General features: G+C 58.0%; 1 protein-coding gene across 2 annotated transcripts in view; it reads left to right on the forward strand.

Annotated features, from left to right (window-relative positions):
* LOC118881821 (katanin interacting protein) overlaps positions 1 to 13,127 on the forward strand; it is a 195,123-nt gene extending 181,996 nt beyond the window's left edge. For both annotated transcript variants that reach the window (XM_036827080.1, XM_036827081.1), the window contains 8 exons: positions 2,784 to 2,941; positions 4,451 to 4,515; positions 5,808 to 5,918; positions 7,657 to 7,796; positions 9,656 to 9,757; positions 10,313 to 10,473; positions 10,588 to 10,676; positions 11,228 to 13,127. In XM_036827080.1, coding sequence (XP_036682975.1) covers positions 2,784 to 2,941; positions 4,451 to 4,515; positions 5,808 to 5,918; positions 7,657 to 7,796; positions 9,656 to 9,757; positions 10,313 to 10,473; positions 10,588 to 10,676; positions 11,228 to 11,286 — 885 coding nt within the window. In that variant the 3' untranslated portion in view covers positions 11,287 to 13,127. The remainder of the gene's footprint in view (positions 1 to 2,783; positions 2,942 to 4,450; positions 4,516 to 5,807; positions 5,919 to 7,656; positions 7,797 to 9,655; positions 9,758 to 10,312; positions 10,474 to 10,587; positions 10,677 to 11,227) is intronic.
* Positions 13,128 to 17,558: the final 4,431 nt, after the last annotated feature.

Genomic DNA, 17,558 nt, shown 5'->3' on the forward strand with positions numbered 1-17,558 from the left:
GGCCCGGGCTGAGGGCTTCTCACGCCTTTGTCATTTCATTGGACCCGCATCCCAGCCTCTGGGAGGCAGGTGTTATTACCCCCATCTTTCAGGGTATTGAAATCTGAGGTTCAGAGAGGTCCAGTCACTCGTCTCAGGTCACACAGCTAGAGGCCCAGTCCACGTCTGCTGAGCTTGGAGCCTACACTCTTAATTTCCACTCTATGTTCTTCTCCTTCTGGGTGTGAAAAAGCAGGGGCCTCTGTTGGCATGTGGAAAAGAGCATCAGAAGTGCCCCCTTTTCATGGGATTTTCTGACCCGTGTGACCATGAACCATGAGACATTTGTCCCCTCCCACTACATGGAAGTGATGATGACAAGGTCACCTAAAATATAGCAATGCAGTTGGGGCCCTAAATGCACAAGGCTCTGTGTCTGAATCCCCCCTCGGACCCTTACCAGCTGTGTGACCTTTGGCAAGTGGCCCGCCTTCCCTGGACCTCAGTGTCCTCATCTGTAAAAGGAGGAGGAGGAGGAGGATACCTGCCTCTGGCCCACGGAAGTTGACAAAGCCAGGACCCGGCCTGTGAGGGTGCTGTGAGCCCAGGTCTGGGTCCTCAATACGTCCAGGGACTTAAGACTGGTGGTTTATCACAGCGGAGCGAGCAGCCCTCAGCCCGCCCCCGGCGGCTCCTCTGAGCGTGCAGTTTACAAACCCTCCCCAGGCCGCCCTGGTGTCTTTGTAAGCAGGCTCTTGGGTCGAGCGCGAATAAAATGTCAGCTATATTGGCGTTAAAGAAACATTCTTTTGCCTCAACTCGTGCCTCTGGGCCTTTCCCTTCCCTTGAGTGAATCCCTCTTTCCAGTTGAGCTTCCACGACCTGGATTTACCGCCTGGGAACGTTGGACCCAGAGCCCCTGCTTCCCAGGTCGGGCCCCCACCAGCCTTGGTGCCAGTGATGAATGGCCACCATGGGAGGGGGGCTGAGCGCCATCTGAGAGGGCAATCCCAGGGCGCAGAGTAATGGGAACTCTGGCCCCTCCCTCCCCAGGGAAGTGCATCAGATGCCTACCCCACAAGGCACCACTGGGCACCCTGGCTCTGAGCCCCTGGCATGAGGTTAGAGGCAGGCCTGGCACTCCAGGAGGTGGGCTTCACACCCCTCCAGTGTGTCCTTGGGCAAATTGCTTAGCCTCTCTGAACTCTGGTTTCCTTAGCTATAAGATGGAGGTGATAATAAAAGCCCCGTCTGAGGCAATGAACCGGGGTCTGGGGAAGTCACAGATGCTCCCAGTAGGTGGTGGTGGCCCTAGAAGAGGGACAGGGACTTCCTGGACCTCTGCTTTGCTCTGTTGCCAGCTTCACTTCAGGTGGCTGTCTCCTCTGGGCCAACGCTGGCCGCTCTGGGCTTGCATCCTGCATGCTCCAGGTCTAGCAGAGCAAGCCAGCAGAACCCCAAGAGCCACGCTGATTGTCCTGGTCGAGTTCCATCGCCCCGAACCCACCACATGGCCAGTGGGTGACAGTTCTCTGTTTGGCCAGGCCTGAGTCACAGGTCCAGCCCTAGGGCCCAGGCAGGAATTAGGCTTGAGGAAAGCAGAGTGGAGGTGTAGTGACAGCTTTGGGGTCGCCATTTCCAGCCCCTCTACACCTTTTAGGTTTATGCACCCTGTGACTGACTGACTGAGTTACGGGGGCTCCCTAAATGCTGAAGGGTGAAGAGCCCCAGGGTACATTGTTATCCATGAGACCCAGGACAGGGCCCCTTCCTTTCCTCACGGAGAAGCCCTCTGTGTCTCCCGGGGTGAAACACCACCAGTTTGGTCAGCAGCTGGCTGGGCTGCCAACCATGAAGGTGGAGTGAGGCGCCAAGGAGCCCTGATTCCAAAATGTGGAGTCGGAGAGGGTACTGGCTTAGCCCCCTTTCTGCTCACCTACCACCCTCGTTCCCCGGGGGAACAGAGCTGAGCCACCTCAGATCCTGCCATTAGGCTTTGACATTTACTGGCAGATCCTGGCCATCCGGCTGGCAAAATCTGGCCTATAACAGGGGGCCATGGTGGCCCAGATCCAATCAATTCAGCAAATTCATACTGTGTGCCAGGCCTAGAGGCGGATGTAGAGATAATCCAGCTGGGGTCTCTGCCATCAGGGGAGACCCCGAAACCACGGAGGACGCAGCTAGGGAGTACATGCCCTTAAAAGGACAAGCCAAGGGCTGTGAGAAAGAATATCAGGAAGGGGCCCATTTCTGTCGCAGGGGAAGGTGCTAGGAGAGGAGGTGAGGTATGAGCCAGGGTTTGGAGAAGGATCAGTCTAGGCTAACACTGGTGCAGTGTGTATTTTGCGCAAGGCACTGTTCTGTTCTGGAGACTTTATATAAGTCAGCTCCTCGTTGAGCCCATTTAACAGATGAGGAAATTGAGGCAGGGAGGTCAAGTAACTTGCCCAGCTACTCGTGGTGGATCTCAGAGCAGCTGAGTCCATGCCCTTGACCACCATGTCATACCTGCTCAGGCCACTGCAGCCGAGTAGACCGGGGAAGGTCTGCACGTGTCCACCGTGGCTGGGGCCTCACCTGCCTGCTCCCCTGCTATCCGTCCAGCGCCCAGCACAGAGTAGGGATGGCACTGGAAAGGGGACCCCGGCCAAGTGGTTCTGGTCTGGGAGAAAGGCCTGGGGGCTCTGTGAAGGCCCCCAGTCATACATAACAGCTGCCGGCAGCACCAGCCGCGCCAGCGCTCACCGCCCTCCTCACGCTGGCTCCTGCTTTTCAGGCTTGTTATTTCTTTTGTTTGCTAGGCCAAAGTCGTCCACGTCTCCCTGGATGGCCTGTGCGTCTCCCCTCCTGAGGGCTTCCTCATCCGGAAGGGGCCGGGCAACTGCCACTTTGATTTTGCTCAAGAAATCCTCTTTGTGGACTACCTGCAGCCCTGCCCGCTGCCCCCACCAGCCCAGAGGTGAGGGGAGCGGCTCCATGAACGGTCCCCCCCGGCCCAAGGGCGCTGGCTTTGCGTCGTGCTCTGAAACGTGTACCTGAAGGGTTTTGAAATGATGATCAAACACATTGCTTTTCAACTTGGCTGTTTTCTAAAGCTTAGCCAAGCCTCTCTGGAAGCCTGGGGGATGTACCCACCTTGTCTGGGGATGTTTGGGTTTCTCACAGTCTGGAGTGCTTGAGGTTTTAAATGCTTCGTTGTGCTTCCTGCTGGGAAGAGAGGCTCAAGCCTGCCTAGATTCCAGAAATGCCTGCTGGCCAATTCGGGGAAGGGCCTTCCTCCTCTTGTTTCTGTATTCCTGATTTAGAAAGATTCAAAGAGAAAAATAGAGCCTAACATTTCATGGATTCACTGGGATTGCTTGGCCCGTCTCAGCTGCCATTAAGTTCATAACAATTTGTAAATGCCACGTTAAGTTTATTCATTTAAACCCCCTGATGTCCAAGTACCAGAGGCCAAGCTCTCAAAACAAAATGAGTTTCCCTCCACTGTAGCTGGGATCACTCCTTGGGCCAGATACTGGGAAAAATAGTCACTTAATTATAACACTGCCCTTGAAACTGAATAAAACCAGGCCAGGGCTGGAGGGCACTGGCCGTGGACCAGGGAGAGAAGCTCCGCGGGGAGGAGTCTGGAGGAGGAGAGAGGCTCCCTCCCATGTGCCTGCTGTGAGCCAGATGCTTTGTAGTCATCCTTCAGGGAATCCTTCCAACTACCCTTTGAAGCAGGGATTGTTAGGCCCATTTCACAGATGTGGGAACTGAGGCCCAGGCGAGTGAAGCCGCTTGCTCAAGATCATGAAGCAAAGACTTCAGGGCTCTCCCCACCTCCCTGCCTCCTCTCCCTGCCCGCCTCCCATCCCACCCCACACTTCAGCCCATCTGGCTGCTTTCTGGGACAAACATCAACTGTCCAGCCCCGTCCCACCTCAGGGCCTTTGTTCTGGGTGCTCTTCGGCTTGGAAGGCTCAGCTCTGACTCTTCCCATGGCTGCCTCCTCCTTAGCTCAGACATCACTTCCCTGATTACCGCCTGGGGTAGCCTGCCCCCTCCCAGCACTCCACCCCATCGGCCCTTCGTGGGTCTCACTCAGCTCTCAGAACAGTGTGGACTTACCTTGTTCATGAAGGGGCTGAAGTCGGGTGGGGTGATTAAGAGTGTGGACCCTGGAACCAGACAACCTCAGGTCACATCCCACTTCTGCCACCGCCCAACTGTGTGACCTTGAGCAAGTGACTTCACTTCCCTGTGCTCCACTTTCCTCACCCACAACCCAGGGATGTGACAGTACCCACCTCCCAGGGTTGTTTTGAGGAATGCGAGTCAAACCCGAGGTGACGAGCCTCCCCCAGTAGATGGGAACTCCAGAAGCTTGTCTGTCCTTCCCCCACTGCCTCCCCGGGGGATCACTGACCAGCGACTCGGGCCACTGCAATTCTCTGCTTCCTGGTGCTGTTCTGTGTTTTTTCAGACTGGACACAACGAGCCTGGAGCGGGCGAGCATGGACTATGAGGCGCCCCTGATGCCCTGTGGCTGTATCCTCCCTCCTCCACCCGCCTCGCATCCCAGGCACTGGCTCTATGCCCAGAGCCCAGGGAGAGGGCGAGGCCCTTGTGGCCTCCTCACGGGCCCTGAGGTGGGGTCTGGGCCTCAGCTGCTGCCCTGGGGTTTCAGCCAGACCACAGCCAAGGCAGCTGGAGCCCATGCAGGGAAACTAAGGGGAGGATGGGAGAGCTCCCGGGTCCTTGGGAACACTGGGTGCTGCTGGGACCGAGGAGTTCCAGGCCCCGCCCCCCTGGTGGGCTGAGGTTCAGGAGGCAGCACCAAGGACTGTAGCTGGGGGGGGGCCAGAGAAGCTGGAACCGACCCCGGGACTGGGCTGGGGGCTCTCCTTGGAACCAGGCAGGGAGGAGGTGAAGAGAGAAGGAATCATAGCTCAAATGTGCTGGACCCTTTCTGCCACCCAGCACTGTTTGCAGTAGGTCGCCTGTATGAACCTCCTGTGTTAGCCCCGTGAGGTGGGTACTGCATCCCCATTTCACAGCTGAGAAAACTGAGGCACAGAGAGGTTAACTAACTTGCCAGGCCACCTAGCCGGGAAGGGGTAGGACCAGGTTAGTGAACACAGACAGCCTGGCTCTCTCACTAGCCTGTTCTCCCTCCGGCTTTATCGCCTGGGGACCACCCTACCACTTCTCAGGCTTCCCGGCCTGCCTGCTCCTGGGGATGCTGGGAGCCAGTGGGGGACAGAGCTGAGGAAGGGCTGGATGCTCGGTTGTCTGTGTGAGGCGCAGTCAGCAATGCGGGAGTTGGGGGGGGTCACCCTGCCAGGGCCCATCCCCCCAATGCTGTGATGCTCCCGCGTCCCCCGTCCCCGTTCACGCCCTGCACACTTGAAACGGGTGGAGCAGGGAACAGGCACTCTGTTCGTGTCATTTTACAGCCAGGGAAACTGAGGCAGGAGGTAGTTTGAGGCCTGGTCACTGTTCAGCTCTAAATACTGAGTTTGTGACAGATGCGTCCCCATCCTGCCAGCTCCCTGGAGTGCACCCTCCCCGCCTGTCCTCCTACCTCCTGGGGCCTGGAGAAAGCTTCTGAATTCTTAAAACACACATACACACATTCATACACAGTTTAAATTAAAGAAAATTTCATGCCACATACATTTTGATTGACTTCAGTCTCAAAGGAAAAAGAAATCATTTTTTTCTCTCGTTCATCTCTATAAACATATATATATATAAATACATATCCCTTTTATCTTTGTAATTGTTTTCCTCTGTTCTCCAGAAAATTAAGCCTGTTTTTCCTTAATAACATGCTCCAGTCATTTTCCAGTTTCAGCTCCTGACCAGCTGGGGTGACCCCTATTACATCGGTCTTACCAGCCTGGAGCTGTATGACGAACGGGGAGAAAAAATCCCTCTGTCGGAAAACAGTATCCTTTCTAGGCAGAAGGGGGGCTCCACCCAGACTGCAGGGAGCATGGGAGGGTCGGGGGAAGAAGCAGAATCCTCGAATGTAGAGAGAAATGTCCCTTTAGGAACCAGACCTGGAAATTAAAAATGCCACTGGGCTCTGCTTACAGTCAGATGTGACCCTTGCAAAGCAGAGAGAAGCTCCCAGGCACACCTGCCAAGACATCCATAAAACAAAGAGTCCTGTGGTCCAGGAATTTGGGAGAGGCTACCAACTGCAGCCCCCTCTTGGAGAAGCACAGACACTTTGGAGTTGTAAAGGCTCTGACAAGGCCTGTAGGGAGAAACCTGTTCTATTGTGTTCAACCCAGTGTGTCCTGAATTTATTGACCATGGAGCCCTTTGCTCACAGAATGCCGACACCAGAATTAGCAAACTGTTAGCCCAGTGAGTTTTTAAATGTTTTGAGTTAGTCGCTAATATTTTTTAAAAATCAGGAGGTTTCAGATGACAACCCAAACTTCAGCTTCTCTTGAGAAGTTGGCAGTGCGAGGCCACAGTCCTGCATAGTGACGATGGCTGGACCTGAGTGTCTGCTGCCCTTTCTCCCCAAGCGCATCCACCTGCTTGATCCCAGTCCTCTACCTCCACTGATACTTCCCAGGCCCCAGAAACATAGTGTTAATATTCACCAAGGGCTCACTCGGTGCCAGGGCTTGTCCCATGTACCTCATTTGCCCTCACAACAATCTTGTGAAGTGAGGCACAGAGAGGTTGAGTAACTTACCCAAGGTCACACAGCCAGTGAGCTGGGAGTCTGGCTCCAAAGACCATGCTCTTGACCACTGAGCTGTCCTGCTTCCCTTTGATATAACCTGCCTGACCCCTCTGGGCTCTTGATCTGTGATCCCTGGCGCACCAGTTAGGGAACTACCAGAGCAGGTCAAACCCGAAAGCCTCCCTTGCATCTCTTTGGGGTCCCTGGGTTCTGATTGGATCCTTTTCTGCTTTGCCCTGGTGGCATGGCACCATGCTCCTCACCTGGGATAAGTGATTCTTGGTGGTTTTGATCGTTATTCGTGATTCCTTAGATGTATAAGTCTTCATCAATTCTGGGACATAGAGATGTTTATTCCCATTTTACAGATGAGGAAACAAGCCCAGAGATAGCCCATGACTTGCCCAAGATCTCACAGGTCAGGATGGCAGAGCCAGAGCTGGGACCATGTCCTCTCCGTCCGCATTAATGCCCATCCGTTGAGTAGCAATAGCTGAGTCAGGCTCCGCCCCCCACATCCTCCCAGTCTCGGTAGGGTGGTCACATGCCAAGGCAGAATCCAGCCAGGACCCCGTCCATCCCCTCGCAAAGGAAAACCTTCTCAGAGTCTGCCCTCCACTCTCCAACGAGACAGCAACAGTTTTTCTTCCCGCCTCCAGCACGTCCATGAAACCCATCTTTTTCAGCCTGCTCTCTGCCTGCTTTCCTCCCCTTTCCTTGAAACTGGCCACGCCTCCACCCTCACCCCGATTCCCCTCAGCCTCCTTGCTTTCATTTTCCCCAGAGCATGTCTAATTTGGCTGTCACTTCTCTGGCTGCCCAGAGCAGCAGATGGCGGCTCTGCCCGCCAGGCGCGCCCGCCCTGGCGTCCCCTGAGCCGCGCCGTCAGCGTGATGGAGGCTGGCGGCCGCAAGAGTGGCCCACGGTGCGCGGTGCTGAGCACTCCGCTTTGGGTTATGAGAGCTTAGAGGCGCCCACAGATATCGCCGCCTTCCCCGACAGCGTCAACTCTCTGGAGGGCGTGTGTGGGGACGTCCGGACCCCCGACAAGCTCATCGACCAAGTGAACGACACCAATGACGGCAGACACATGTGGCTGGCTCCCATCCTGCCTGGCCTGGTGGGTTCCGGAGGCTCTCAGCCCTCGGGTGGATGGGGGGGCTTTCTGTCCCTGGCCTCAGTGACACATCTTTCTTCCAGGTTAACCTCGAACAAGTCAAAATGCCCAGGGGCCGCCAGGAAGGCTCGGGTCTTTGCTAACACATCTGACGGGTTGGCTCTTCCTGGCCAGAGTTCTTTCCCTTTGCTCTGAGGGTGCATATTATAAGGGGACACCAGGGAGATGAAGGGCCACATTGGACTCTGAGGCCAGGAGCCCAGTGCAGCGGTCCTGGGGGCTTGGGCATCTGTCGATCCCTGCAAGACATCCCTCTCTGGTTCTCTTTTCTGCCCCTGCCTCTCTCTGAAGAGTCCACTCTGTCCTCTTCTTCCCAGCCCCAGCCTCTCCACATTCACTGTTTCTGCTCCCTTTTTATGTCGCTGGGCACTTGACCCCAACCTTGCCCTCTCTCTGGCCTCAGACCTGCCTGGTAAGCTCTTCCAACCAACTGACTCAGTCTCCCAGGTCTCAGACTCTGCAGTTGGTCCTGCCTGTCTCTTTGCTCCAAGGCCTGATGGCGAACCTAGGGGTGGGCCTTTGCCCGCCTGGGCCTGGTCGATAGTGGTAGAGAGGGAGGTGAGAGACCAGGAGATGGGACGGGTTGGGTGGCACCCCCTAGCCTCTCAGTCACGGGGCCAGATGCCTGGGTAGATGTGCAGCAGGGGCTGGGCATCTAGTCCTGTGACCACTGGGTGGGAAGATAAGGGGTACATTTTCCTCTCAAAACCCTCACAGGAAGGGGCAGCACCCCTTCAATGGTCCATCAGCCTCCCTTGAGAAGAGGCCAAACCTCTCAGCCCCACCACTGCAAAGGGGAACCACATAGATCTATCAGCCCTCCGACCTGGGGCTGCAAACTGGTGGCCCCCTGGCCAGTCCAGCCTGCTGCCATCTTGATCTTGGCCAGCAGGCATTTGCCAACGTCTTTCACATGAAGGCCTTTGGGTGTAGAGCAGTTTCTCCGTCTCTCCCTCTTCTAGCTGGACTCAAACATTTGTATCCAGTTGAACGCTGTGGGCAACTGAGTTTGAGGACCCTCCTCTAGACCTTTATTATTTCCACGGTACAAGCAGAAGGCAGACCCTTTCCACATCCCCCTACGTCCTCTTGGGGCTGAGACCCAGGGCTGGGACAAAACGAAGTCTGCAGCCTGTGGCCAACACTGAATTCTTACTGCTTTATTCTGTCTTGCAAGGGGCCCCCTAATATTTGCGAGTCTTTGTTGGGGGTGAGGAACTGGTGGAGGCTGTTGGGTCCCACTTTACTAGCTGATCTGCCACAGATTGGGACACCTCCCTCCCCCTCCCCCAGCAGAGGTTCAGAGATCTCCGCTGAAAATCACCCAGCAGTGCCTTCAGGGCCACTCAGCTGTGCTTTTCATTTATGACTTGGAGAAAGGACAAACAGGGGTCAAGGCTATGCTGATTGCTCGGAGGTCGTGCCTCTTGACTCTGGAGCTGGGGACCGTTCCCTTGGCCCCTGGAGCCCCAGACTGTGTTTCTGGACCTGACCTGGAGGGAAGGGAAGGGCGCACCCAGTTCTCCACGGGCATTTGAATGACGGCCATGCCAGGCCCGGAAAACAGGCCTTTCAACAGCCAGCTCAGCGGTTTGTTGCAAACGCAGCCACACGTGACCTGACTCAAGATGGGCTGCAAGGAGAAGAAAGGCGGCGGGAACCCCACGCACAGCGGTCCCGAGCAGCCCAGGCGGCTCACCTGGGCCGGCACTGCCTCGGGCACCCACCGCCCTCGCGCCCCGGCCCACCCAGTGCCTCTGTTCCCAAACATGCCTGTTTTAATTAGTTCTTCTCTCTGACAGGTGAACCGGGTTTATGTGATTTTCGATCGGCCTACCACGGTGTCAATGATCAAACTGTGGAATTACGCGAAAACACCCCATCGAGGGGTGAAGGAGTTTGGCGTAAGTACTTACTGGCTGAGTTTTTGGAGATAATTATGCTCGTTGGTAATTAGGCTGCCGGCAATTATCATTTGTCGCAGTTTGATTTACTTCTCTCGGCCGCAACCTTAGACACAAGTGCCTGGTCCTCAGAGGCAGGGAGATTTGCCATCCAGCCGTGAATTCAAAACCTCCAAGTGATTTGAATCATCACCCCGAAAAAAACAGAGTGGCTTTTCTTTCATCTTTTCTTCTCGAATCCTACTGGTGTAGGGAGCTCTTCCTGCCGGAGGCGACTCTGGGGTAGGGAGAGCTAGGGCCCTGGGGGACCAGAGACCCGAGTTTGCCTCCCAGCCCTGCCACATGGGCGAAAGATTTTAGCCCTTTGAGCCTCAGCTTCCCCATCTGCAATGTGGGGCTAATCCAGGTGCCTTTCCTGGTCGTCCTGAAGATTTGAGGCCGCGCACCCAGTAGGCGAGGCTCTGAGCAGTGATGCACTTTGCCCGAGGTCACACGTGGGAAGGACGAGGGGGATGATGGACCACACGCCACACAGGCCTTCCTCTGTCTGTCCAGCTCCTGGTGGATGACTTGCTCGTGTACAATGGGATCCTGGCCATGGTGGGCCACCTGGTCAGGGGCATCCTGCCCACGTGCGAGCCCACAGTACCCTACCACACCATCCTCTTCACCGAGGACACGGACATCTGTCACCAGGAGAAGCACACCGCCATCAGGTGCGCCCTGAGCCGGCTCCGTGCTCCCCTCCCCTGCCGGCCCTAACGAGGAAGGATGGCAGGGACACGCGGCCTGGAGCCTGATGGAACCTTCTGGCTTTTCCCTCCCCGCAGTAACCAGGTGGAGGATCAGGACGTGCAGATGATGAATGAAAACCAAATCGTTACCAACTCGAAAAGGAAGCAGAATGCAGCTGACCCAGGTCAGTTTCCTTCTCTGCCCAGAGCACCCCTCCCACCCGCCTTCAGGAGTCTGGTGGGAACAGAGAAGGAGCTGGCAGCATCACACACCGTCTCTCGCCCCTGCCAGCCCTCAGACCCCTCTCCTCCACCCAGGAGCCTTCCCCAGGGGGCTGCGGGGGGGCTGATGGGGGCAGAACCCCGGGAGCAATGTGGTGCGCTTCCCAGAAGCCAAGCCTTGCATGTACAGAGGGAAAAGGGCCATGAAGGGCAGAAGCGCTATATTGAAAGGGTTGCCCTGGGCCGCGGGAAACCAGGAGAGGATGCGCAGGGCGAGGGCTTCCCAGAGGAGGGATGCTCGAGCTGGATCCTGAAAGGTGCTCAGGGTCGGTCAGGCAGAGGGAACAGCGTGGCGGAGCCTGCTCCGAGCTCGAGGCTGCTGGGGGCGGAGGCCCGGTCTCCAGGGGCCGTGAATGGCAACCCCAGTCAGCCTGGATTTCACCCCAAGGGTATGGGGCAGCCCTCGAGGATGGTGGCTGGGTGACACTGCTCCCTCTGTGCTCTCCCTCGACAGCCTTACGCCCCAAAACCTGCATCAGCGAGAAGGAGACAGCGAGACGCTGGCGGTGCTGACCGCTGAAGGAGGGGGAGCTGGTCCTCTCAGCCGGGGTGGGGCTCCGTCACCCGGCCCCCACTCAGCACCCATGTCCCCCGCCCTCAGGCCTCTGTGTGGGCCAGCCCAGACCCCGGACCCCAAGAGCTGGAAGGGAGCTGCAGCGTGGAGGGAGCCCGCTGGAGAGAAGGGACTCAAGGGGTGAACGGCCCTGGGAAATACAGGAGTTCTGGGCAGGTGGAAGAAGGGGTGTGGTGTGGCCTTCCACTGTCCCCCGCGGTCCTGGGCCCAGCTGCAGGGAGCCCGGGGTCCCCTGGCTCCGTGGCTCTACCGTGAGATCCAGCAAAGCAGGGCCCGAGTCCGCTGAGGCCTGTCGTGGGATCCGCGGGTTCAGCCTGACTCCAGGCAGGACGGTACCATGGCCAGCTGTGCCAGGGCCTGGAGTATGGCTGAGCGGGCAAAGGAGGCCAGGCGTCAGACACCAACACCGACAGGCGTGGGGTCCTGCCTTCCGAGGCCCCCGCTGAGGGGCCAGCAGCTCCCACCCCCACCACATCCCCGCCTCATCTGGGGGCTGCGGAGCCAGCTGAGCAGGTGGGACTTTCCCCTGGACCCCCCTAGATGTCTAGCCTGGACTGCTACCACCCCTTCACCCATCCTGGGTCCCGCCCAGGCCCAGCTGAGAAGGAGGGATCCCCTGAGGGGAGCTGGTCCTGCAGGGCCTCTGTCCTCTGGTCAAGCCCAAGAAGGGATCTGCCAAGGGCATGTGTCCTGCTGAGCAACGGAGGGAGCTGAACCCACCCGAGGCCTAGAGCCGGCCCCACCCTGGCCTGCGGGGCCTTGTCCCTGAGGAGCTGCCTGGCCCAGATAGGACAGGTGGGCAGCGTCATACCCCAGAGGGCCAGTAGGACCCACCCAGATGCCTTCTGGATGCAGGGCCCGGAGACAGAGGACCGGTGCCACGGCCCCACCCTCGGGCCACGGCCCCACCCTCGGGCCACGGCCCCACCCTCGGGCCCCAGAGGCCCCGCCCCCTTCCGCTGGAACTAGCCTGGAGGGGGCGGGGCCCTCACTCCCCGCCTGTCCCTGCCCTCGGTCTGATCCAGGCTTTTCGCGCTTGCTGTCTCCCTTTCCATCTGTCCTTGACCCCGTGTCCTGGGCATCAGGCAGTGAGGTTCTTGGTGCCGGGGGTCCCCACCCCTGCTCCCTCATCGAGCAGCTTCCCAGCAAGTTGGAAATAGGGTTGCATCCCCAGCTGCGTGAAGCCCAAAACGCATCTATTTCCACCTGTGTAACAAGCTCGGATCAGGGACCTAATTGGTTTCCCAGTGGTGGGTAATTTCTTGTTCCAAATATTAATCCGTTGTTTTCCTGGCGCCCGGCCCAGCCCTGCCGCGTTACTGTACTCAAAGTAGTTCCTATGCAACCAAAAGCCCCAGCAAATACTTTATGAGCTTTGCAGCTTCAGCTGAGCAGCTATGCAAATGAGCTTCTCATTTGGAGCGTGGGGCTGATGTGAAGATAAGGAATTGTTTCTCCCGGAGAAGATCCATCATTTCTGTAGCTTGCTAGCCCCCGGCTGCCCTGCTCACATCCCAGATGTGGCAAGTGCCTCCGGGGCCTCGGGGCTCCCAGGAGACCTGACCAGCTTTTAGTGACAAAAACCAGTGCCGTGGCTTTCAAGGGAGCCCAGCCTTCCATCCCCGCCGAGGCACGTGTACAGGTCAGACGTGTCCGGGAGATTGCACGAACACCGCACACTCTTGCTCCCGGAACCTCAGTTGATGTTTAGAATAATTGTATGTACCATGCAATTTCGGGGGAAAAAAAGCTGTACAGGCATTAACTCTCTATTTTTTTCTCTTGCAAAATCAATAAAAGATGTTGTTAAGAATATGGTCTGATGCACTGGATTTGGGCTCAGACAGAGGGAGCCTGTGCTGCCGCCAAGAACTGAGTCAGAGTCCGCTGGAGGCTGGCTGTTCCCTTTTCCCACCTGCAAATGGGGTCGTGGTCCTGGCCAGGTAATAGAAGCCCGTACATTTATAGTGGTTATTACCTGCCTGGAACTAACTCATTTCATCCGCATGCAGCCCTGTAGGGTAGGTATGATTATGAGCCTCCTTTTACAGACAAGGGAACCAGGGCACAGAGAGGTTGAGTAACTTGCCCAAGACACACAGCTTGGAGAGCTATTAGTCAATACACAAATCCTGAGATAACCAAGGGAGAGCTGAGACGGGGTGAAATTCCCTGGGCCCAGGGGTTTCCCTTCAGCATGTGTGGATTCTGAAAGCCCAGCCCCCAGATGCTGGATTGCTGGCTCCTCCTGCGGTTCCCCACGCCCCTGCATCCTTTAGGGGTGAGCGTTGGCATCTGGATAAAGCAGCCCTTGAGTGGGAAGAAGGTTCAGTTGAAGGGGCCAGGGGTCTAGACTGCAGCTCGGTTGCCAGCAATTGCATTGGCACTAGGTAAGAGGGCCCTCTGGAGACCCCACCTCCCTCCACTGAACCAGCGAGAGGGGAGAGGGCCTCTGTCCTGCCCGAATGCAGGGAAAATGGCAGGGCCTCTAGGGGGCCTGCCCCGGCCCCTGCTCCCCTCTGAGTTCCTGTGAAGACAGAAGGGCCCTGCTCTGCCAGCCACCCTGGTGCTGCCAGGGCTTGTGTCTCTGCGCCAGCCCTGGAGACCCTAAACGCAGGCCAGCCCTTCCCGCATTCCAGCTGTGGGCTGTGAGGCCGGCTGGGCATCCCAACTTCTAAGCCTCTCCTGCCACCAGCCAGGGCCCTGGGCCTGGGTCCCTGTTGCTCAGGAGCCAGGCAAGCAACGTCGGGGAGCAAAGCTGGCCTTCAAGGACCTGGTCAACAGGGCAGCACGGGCCCCTTCTAGGGGGCAGCTGCAGCTCAGCACCCAGGGGCCCGAAAGGCCAGATCTTCAGGGGTTTTAAGGGAAGCCAGGAATCCAGGTGTTTTAATTATTTTTAATCTGAAATCTGACTTTTAAATGTTGCCTCTAAATTGTTGTTTAAGTTAAGTAAACATTGAGTGAGCCAAATAAATCCGGTTACAAGTCCTGTGAAGCCGACCGTCCACCCCGGCTCCCACCCCAGCTCAGCCTGAACATCAGCCCCCCTCCCTTCCTGGCCCCCGGGAGGTTTCAGTCCCTGATCCCTGGTTCCATGAGTGCCCAGGGCTGGTTCCACCCCCTCAGCCCTTCTTGCCTCTCCAGGGAGGTAAAGGGAGGGAGGGGATTATTCCTGAGACCTCAGCCCCGCCCCTCAATCCCCAGGGGCAGAAAGGCAGGGGTCAGTGGGGTAACCTATGCCAACTGGAGCTGCAGTCCCCAGCCCCAGCCCTCCTGGAGAACAGAGGCCTCCCTCTCTCTCCACATCCCGCTCCCTGTTCCCTGCATCTCACCCCAACCCTGAAAACACAGGGGTGTAAATCAGCCCCAAACCATAGCTGTCAGTTGGCACACAGACCACGCAGGGGCTCGTTGGCACCCAGGCATGGTCTGCTGGGAATGAATCTTGGCCACAGCTGACAAGAGGGTTAAGGCAGAGCAGGCACAGCCCCCCAGGGGAGCCTCCCCGCAGGCCTGCGTGCCCTGGGGACCTGCCTTCTCTGCTCTTCAGTGGGAAGGACCGGCTTCTGTCTGTCTGTCTGGCTCCAGACAGTTCCAACACTGGCACCATGACCTCAGAAGGGCCCAGAGGGTCCCGCAGAGCCTGCCAAGGCTGTTTCTATAGCCAGACAGGTGACAGCTGCCCCATGCCCAGACATGTTTGCTGGGACGCCCTGGGTCCCTCCGCAGGCCTCACCTCCCACCCCACCTGGAGCCAGGATGGTCCTTTCCCGAGGCTCCAGGCACCCCCTGGCCTCTGAGTGAAACGGCAGCTCACAGTCTGGAGGCTCAGCCTCCTCGGGGTTGGTTGGCTGCCCTGGTCTGGCAATTCCCTGCTTCTCTGGAAAAACTGGAAGCTCTGGCATCTCTCATCCCACATTACCAGATGGTCCCCAAAGCCAGAGCTGGCCCTGAGCCCGGCAGGTCCTCCCCGGATCACTGCAGTCCCCACCAGCCCCTTTTGCCTCACTGGCCTCGACATCACAATTCTACAGGCATCCGACTTTGCACCCCTGAGACAGAGACAGGTTGATTATGTGGAGGAGCAGGAGGGGACGGGGTGACAGTGCTATAGGGCCCAGCAGGGGTGGGGCTCAGCCTCCTAGGCACGCAGAGAGCTCTCCTGGCATCCTGGGACTCAAGCTTCAAACATCCAGTCAGGCAACAGGCCCAGGCCAGGGGGCCAGGGGAAGCAGGCGAGGCGTCTGACCAATGGGTTGTGTGTCCCAGTGTGCCATGGGGCTGGCGGTCAGGCATGTCCCTGGACCTCTACGCGGCATTCGCGACACCACTTCCAGGTTCCCAGCCTCTGGGAAACTGCTCCACTCAGCCCCTGCCGAAGGGACAGCCTTCGGTAGTCACATTCTGTGATAATAACAACAAAAATAATAACAGCCAATGCATACGGAGCCCATACCAAGCTGGATGCTCTGTGGGTTTCGTCACTGAAGGTGCGTATCACTGTTAGACACCGAGACCTCGAGGGTACCCTTTCCCCAGCGTGTTGATGATGGGAGCAACGGCCCTGGGGCCAGCCAGCCAGGGCTCAAGGGTGGGCCCCACCACCTCCTAGCTGTGCGACCTTCTCGAGTGACGTTATGCCCCGTGCCTCCTCAGCTTCCTTACCCAGGTCGCAGGGTGCCAGCCATGCCTGCTCCATGGAGTCGCTCTGCGTGCCCTTGGGGCATCTCCTGGGAGGGAGGGCACGCTGGCTAAGCTCTATGATTGCCCTCACTTTACAGGTGTGCAAACTGAGGCTTTCACAGTAAGAGAGTGGCCTGGGGGCTGAGATGGGACCCCAGGGCTGCCCAGCTCTGGGCTGAGGCTCCTCACCAGAGCAGCACGGCGCTCGCTCCCGCTCCGCCCACCTGAACTTCCGGGATGCCCTCCAGCCTCAGCTGGTCGGTCCTCAAAGGGCACCGGCCTCAGAGAGTGAGTGCTGTCTCCCCTCCCCCACCAGCTCTTGTCCCTGCTCTGAGCCCCTCCCTCGCCTCCTCTCTCTAACCCACCCTGCCTGCACCTCCCACCCCTGACACCCACCCACTCACCCTGGAAGTTCTGGGGGAGGGTCAGCAGGGTCCAGGGAAGGGGGCTTGGTGCACTGACTCACCATCTCGGCTTCATGCCCTGGAACTTCTCCCAGGCAGAGGCCCCTTCCCGCTCCCCGCCCCCCGAGTCCCAGGGCCCCTCCCTCCCCAATGTCCTGGCCAGTCCTGGCAGCTGCCTGCTCCCCTGCCAGGCCTCTGGCCATCCCCCAGCCACCGGCCTCCCCAAAGGCAGAGGCTCAGACAGCGTCCGTCCGGGGTGAAATGTGGCCCGAAAAGCAATTTCCAGGGAATGGTGGGCCGGGCTGTGCGGGCACAGGGAAGAGGTCCCGGGCCGTGATTTCCTGTCTGTCTATGCAGTAAATCCCCGCGCGGAGGAGACTGGTTTTTCCTCATGACTGGTGGTCTGGCTGGGCTGAGTTTATCTTCGGTCCCACGGCGGGGCTGTCCACCAGTGCAGCGGTGTAATTTGTTCACTGCCCAGAAGCCCTGGGTGAGGGGTGAGGGGTGAGAGGAGCTAAACTCCAGGCCTCCCAGGCTATGTGCTCCAGGGCCCCATCTCTCGTGGCTTGGGGACGGGAGCTTTTCTAAGTCGTCCATTCAGAGGACACTCTTTCCTGGTTTCCACGAAGGCCTCATGTGGCCTACAGCATCCCTGCCTGCACAGTATCAAAGCCCCAAAGGGAGGCTCCGAGAAAGGCCAGCCCAGTCCAGGCGCCCCTCGCTCCTCCCCATCTCCCTCCAGGACCTGCAGCAGCTCCTCTCTGGTCACCCTGCCTCTGCCCTGCACCCCATCTCCCAGACCTGGGTGAACTTCCCAAAACGCAGAGCTGATGTGTCCATCTCTTAAAACCCTCCTATCAGAGGTCCCCTGCAGCCTTCCAGGTGAAGGCCAAACTTGCCATAATCCACAAGGCCCCACACACTCTGACCCCAGACGCCTGCTCAGTAGCAGGCCTCATGCCCTCGCCTGGAGCTCCAGGCACACTGTCCCGGTGTCACACACAACCACACGGCATTCGTGTCGACCCCAGGGCCTTTGCACATGCTGTGACTTCTGCCCACACTGCCTCGTTGCCTCCTTCCTCATCCTTCAATCCCTGTTGCCATGGCCCTTCCTCTGAGAG

The sequence above is a fragment of the Balaenoptera musculus genome, chromosome 15 (assembly GCF_009873245.2).
Source record: "Balaenoptera musculus isolate JJ_BM4_2016_0621 chromosome 15, mBalMus1.pri.v3, whole genome shotgun sequence".
Lineage (NCBI taxonomy): Eukaryota > Metazoa > Chordata > Mammalia > Artiodactyla > Balaenopteridae > Balaenoptera > Balaenoptera musculus.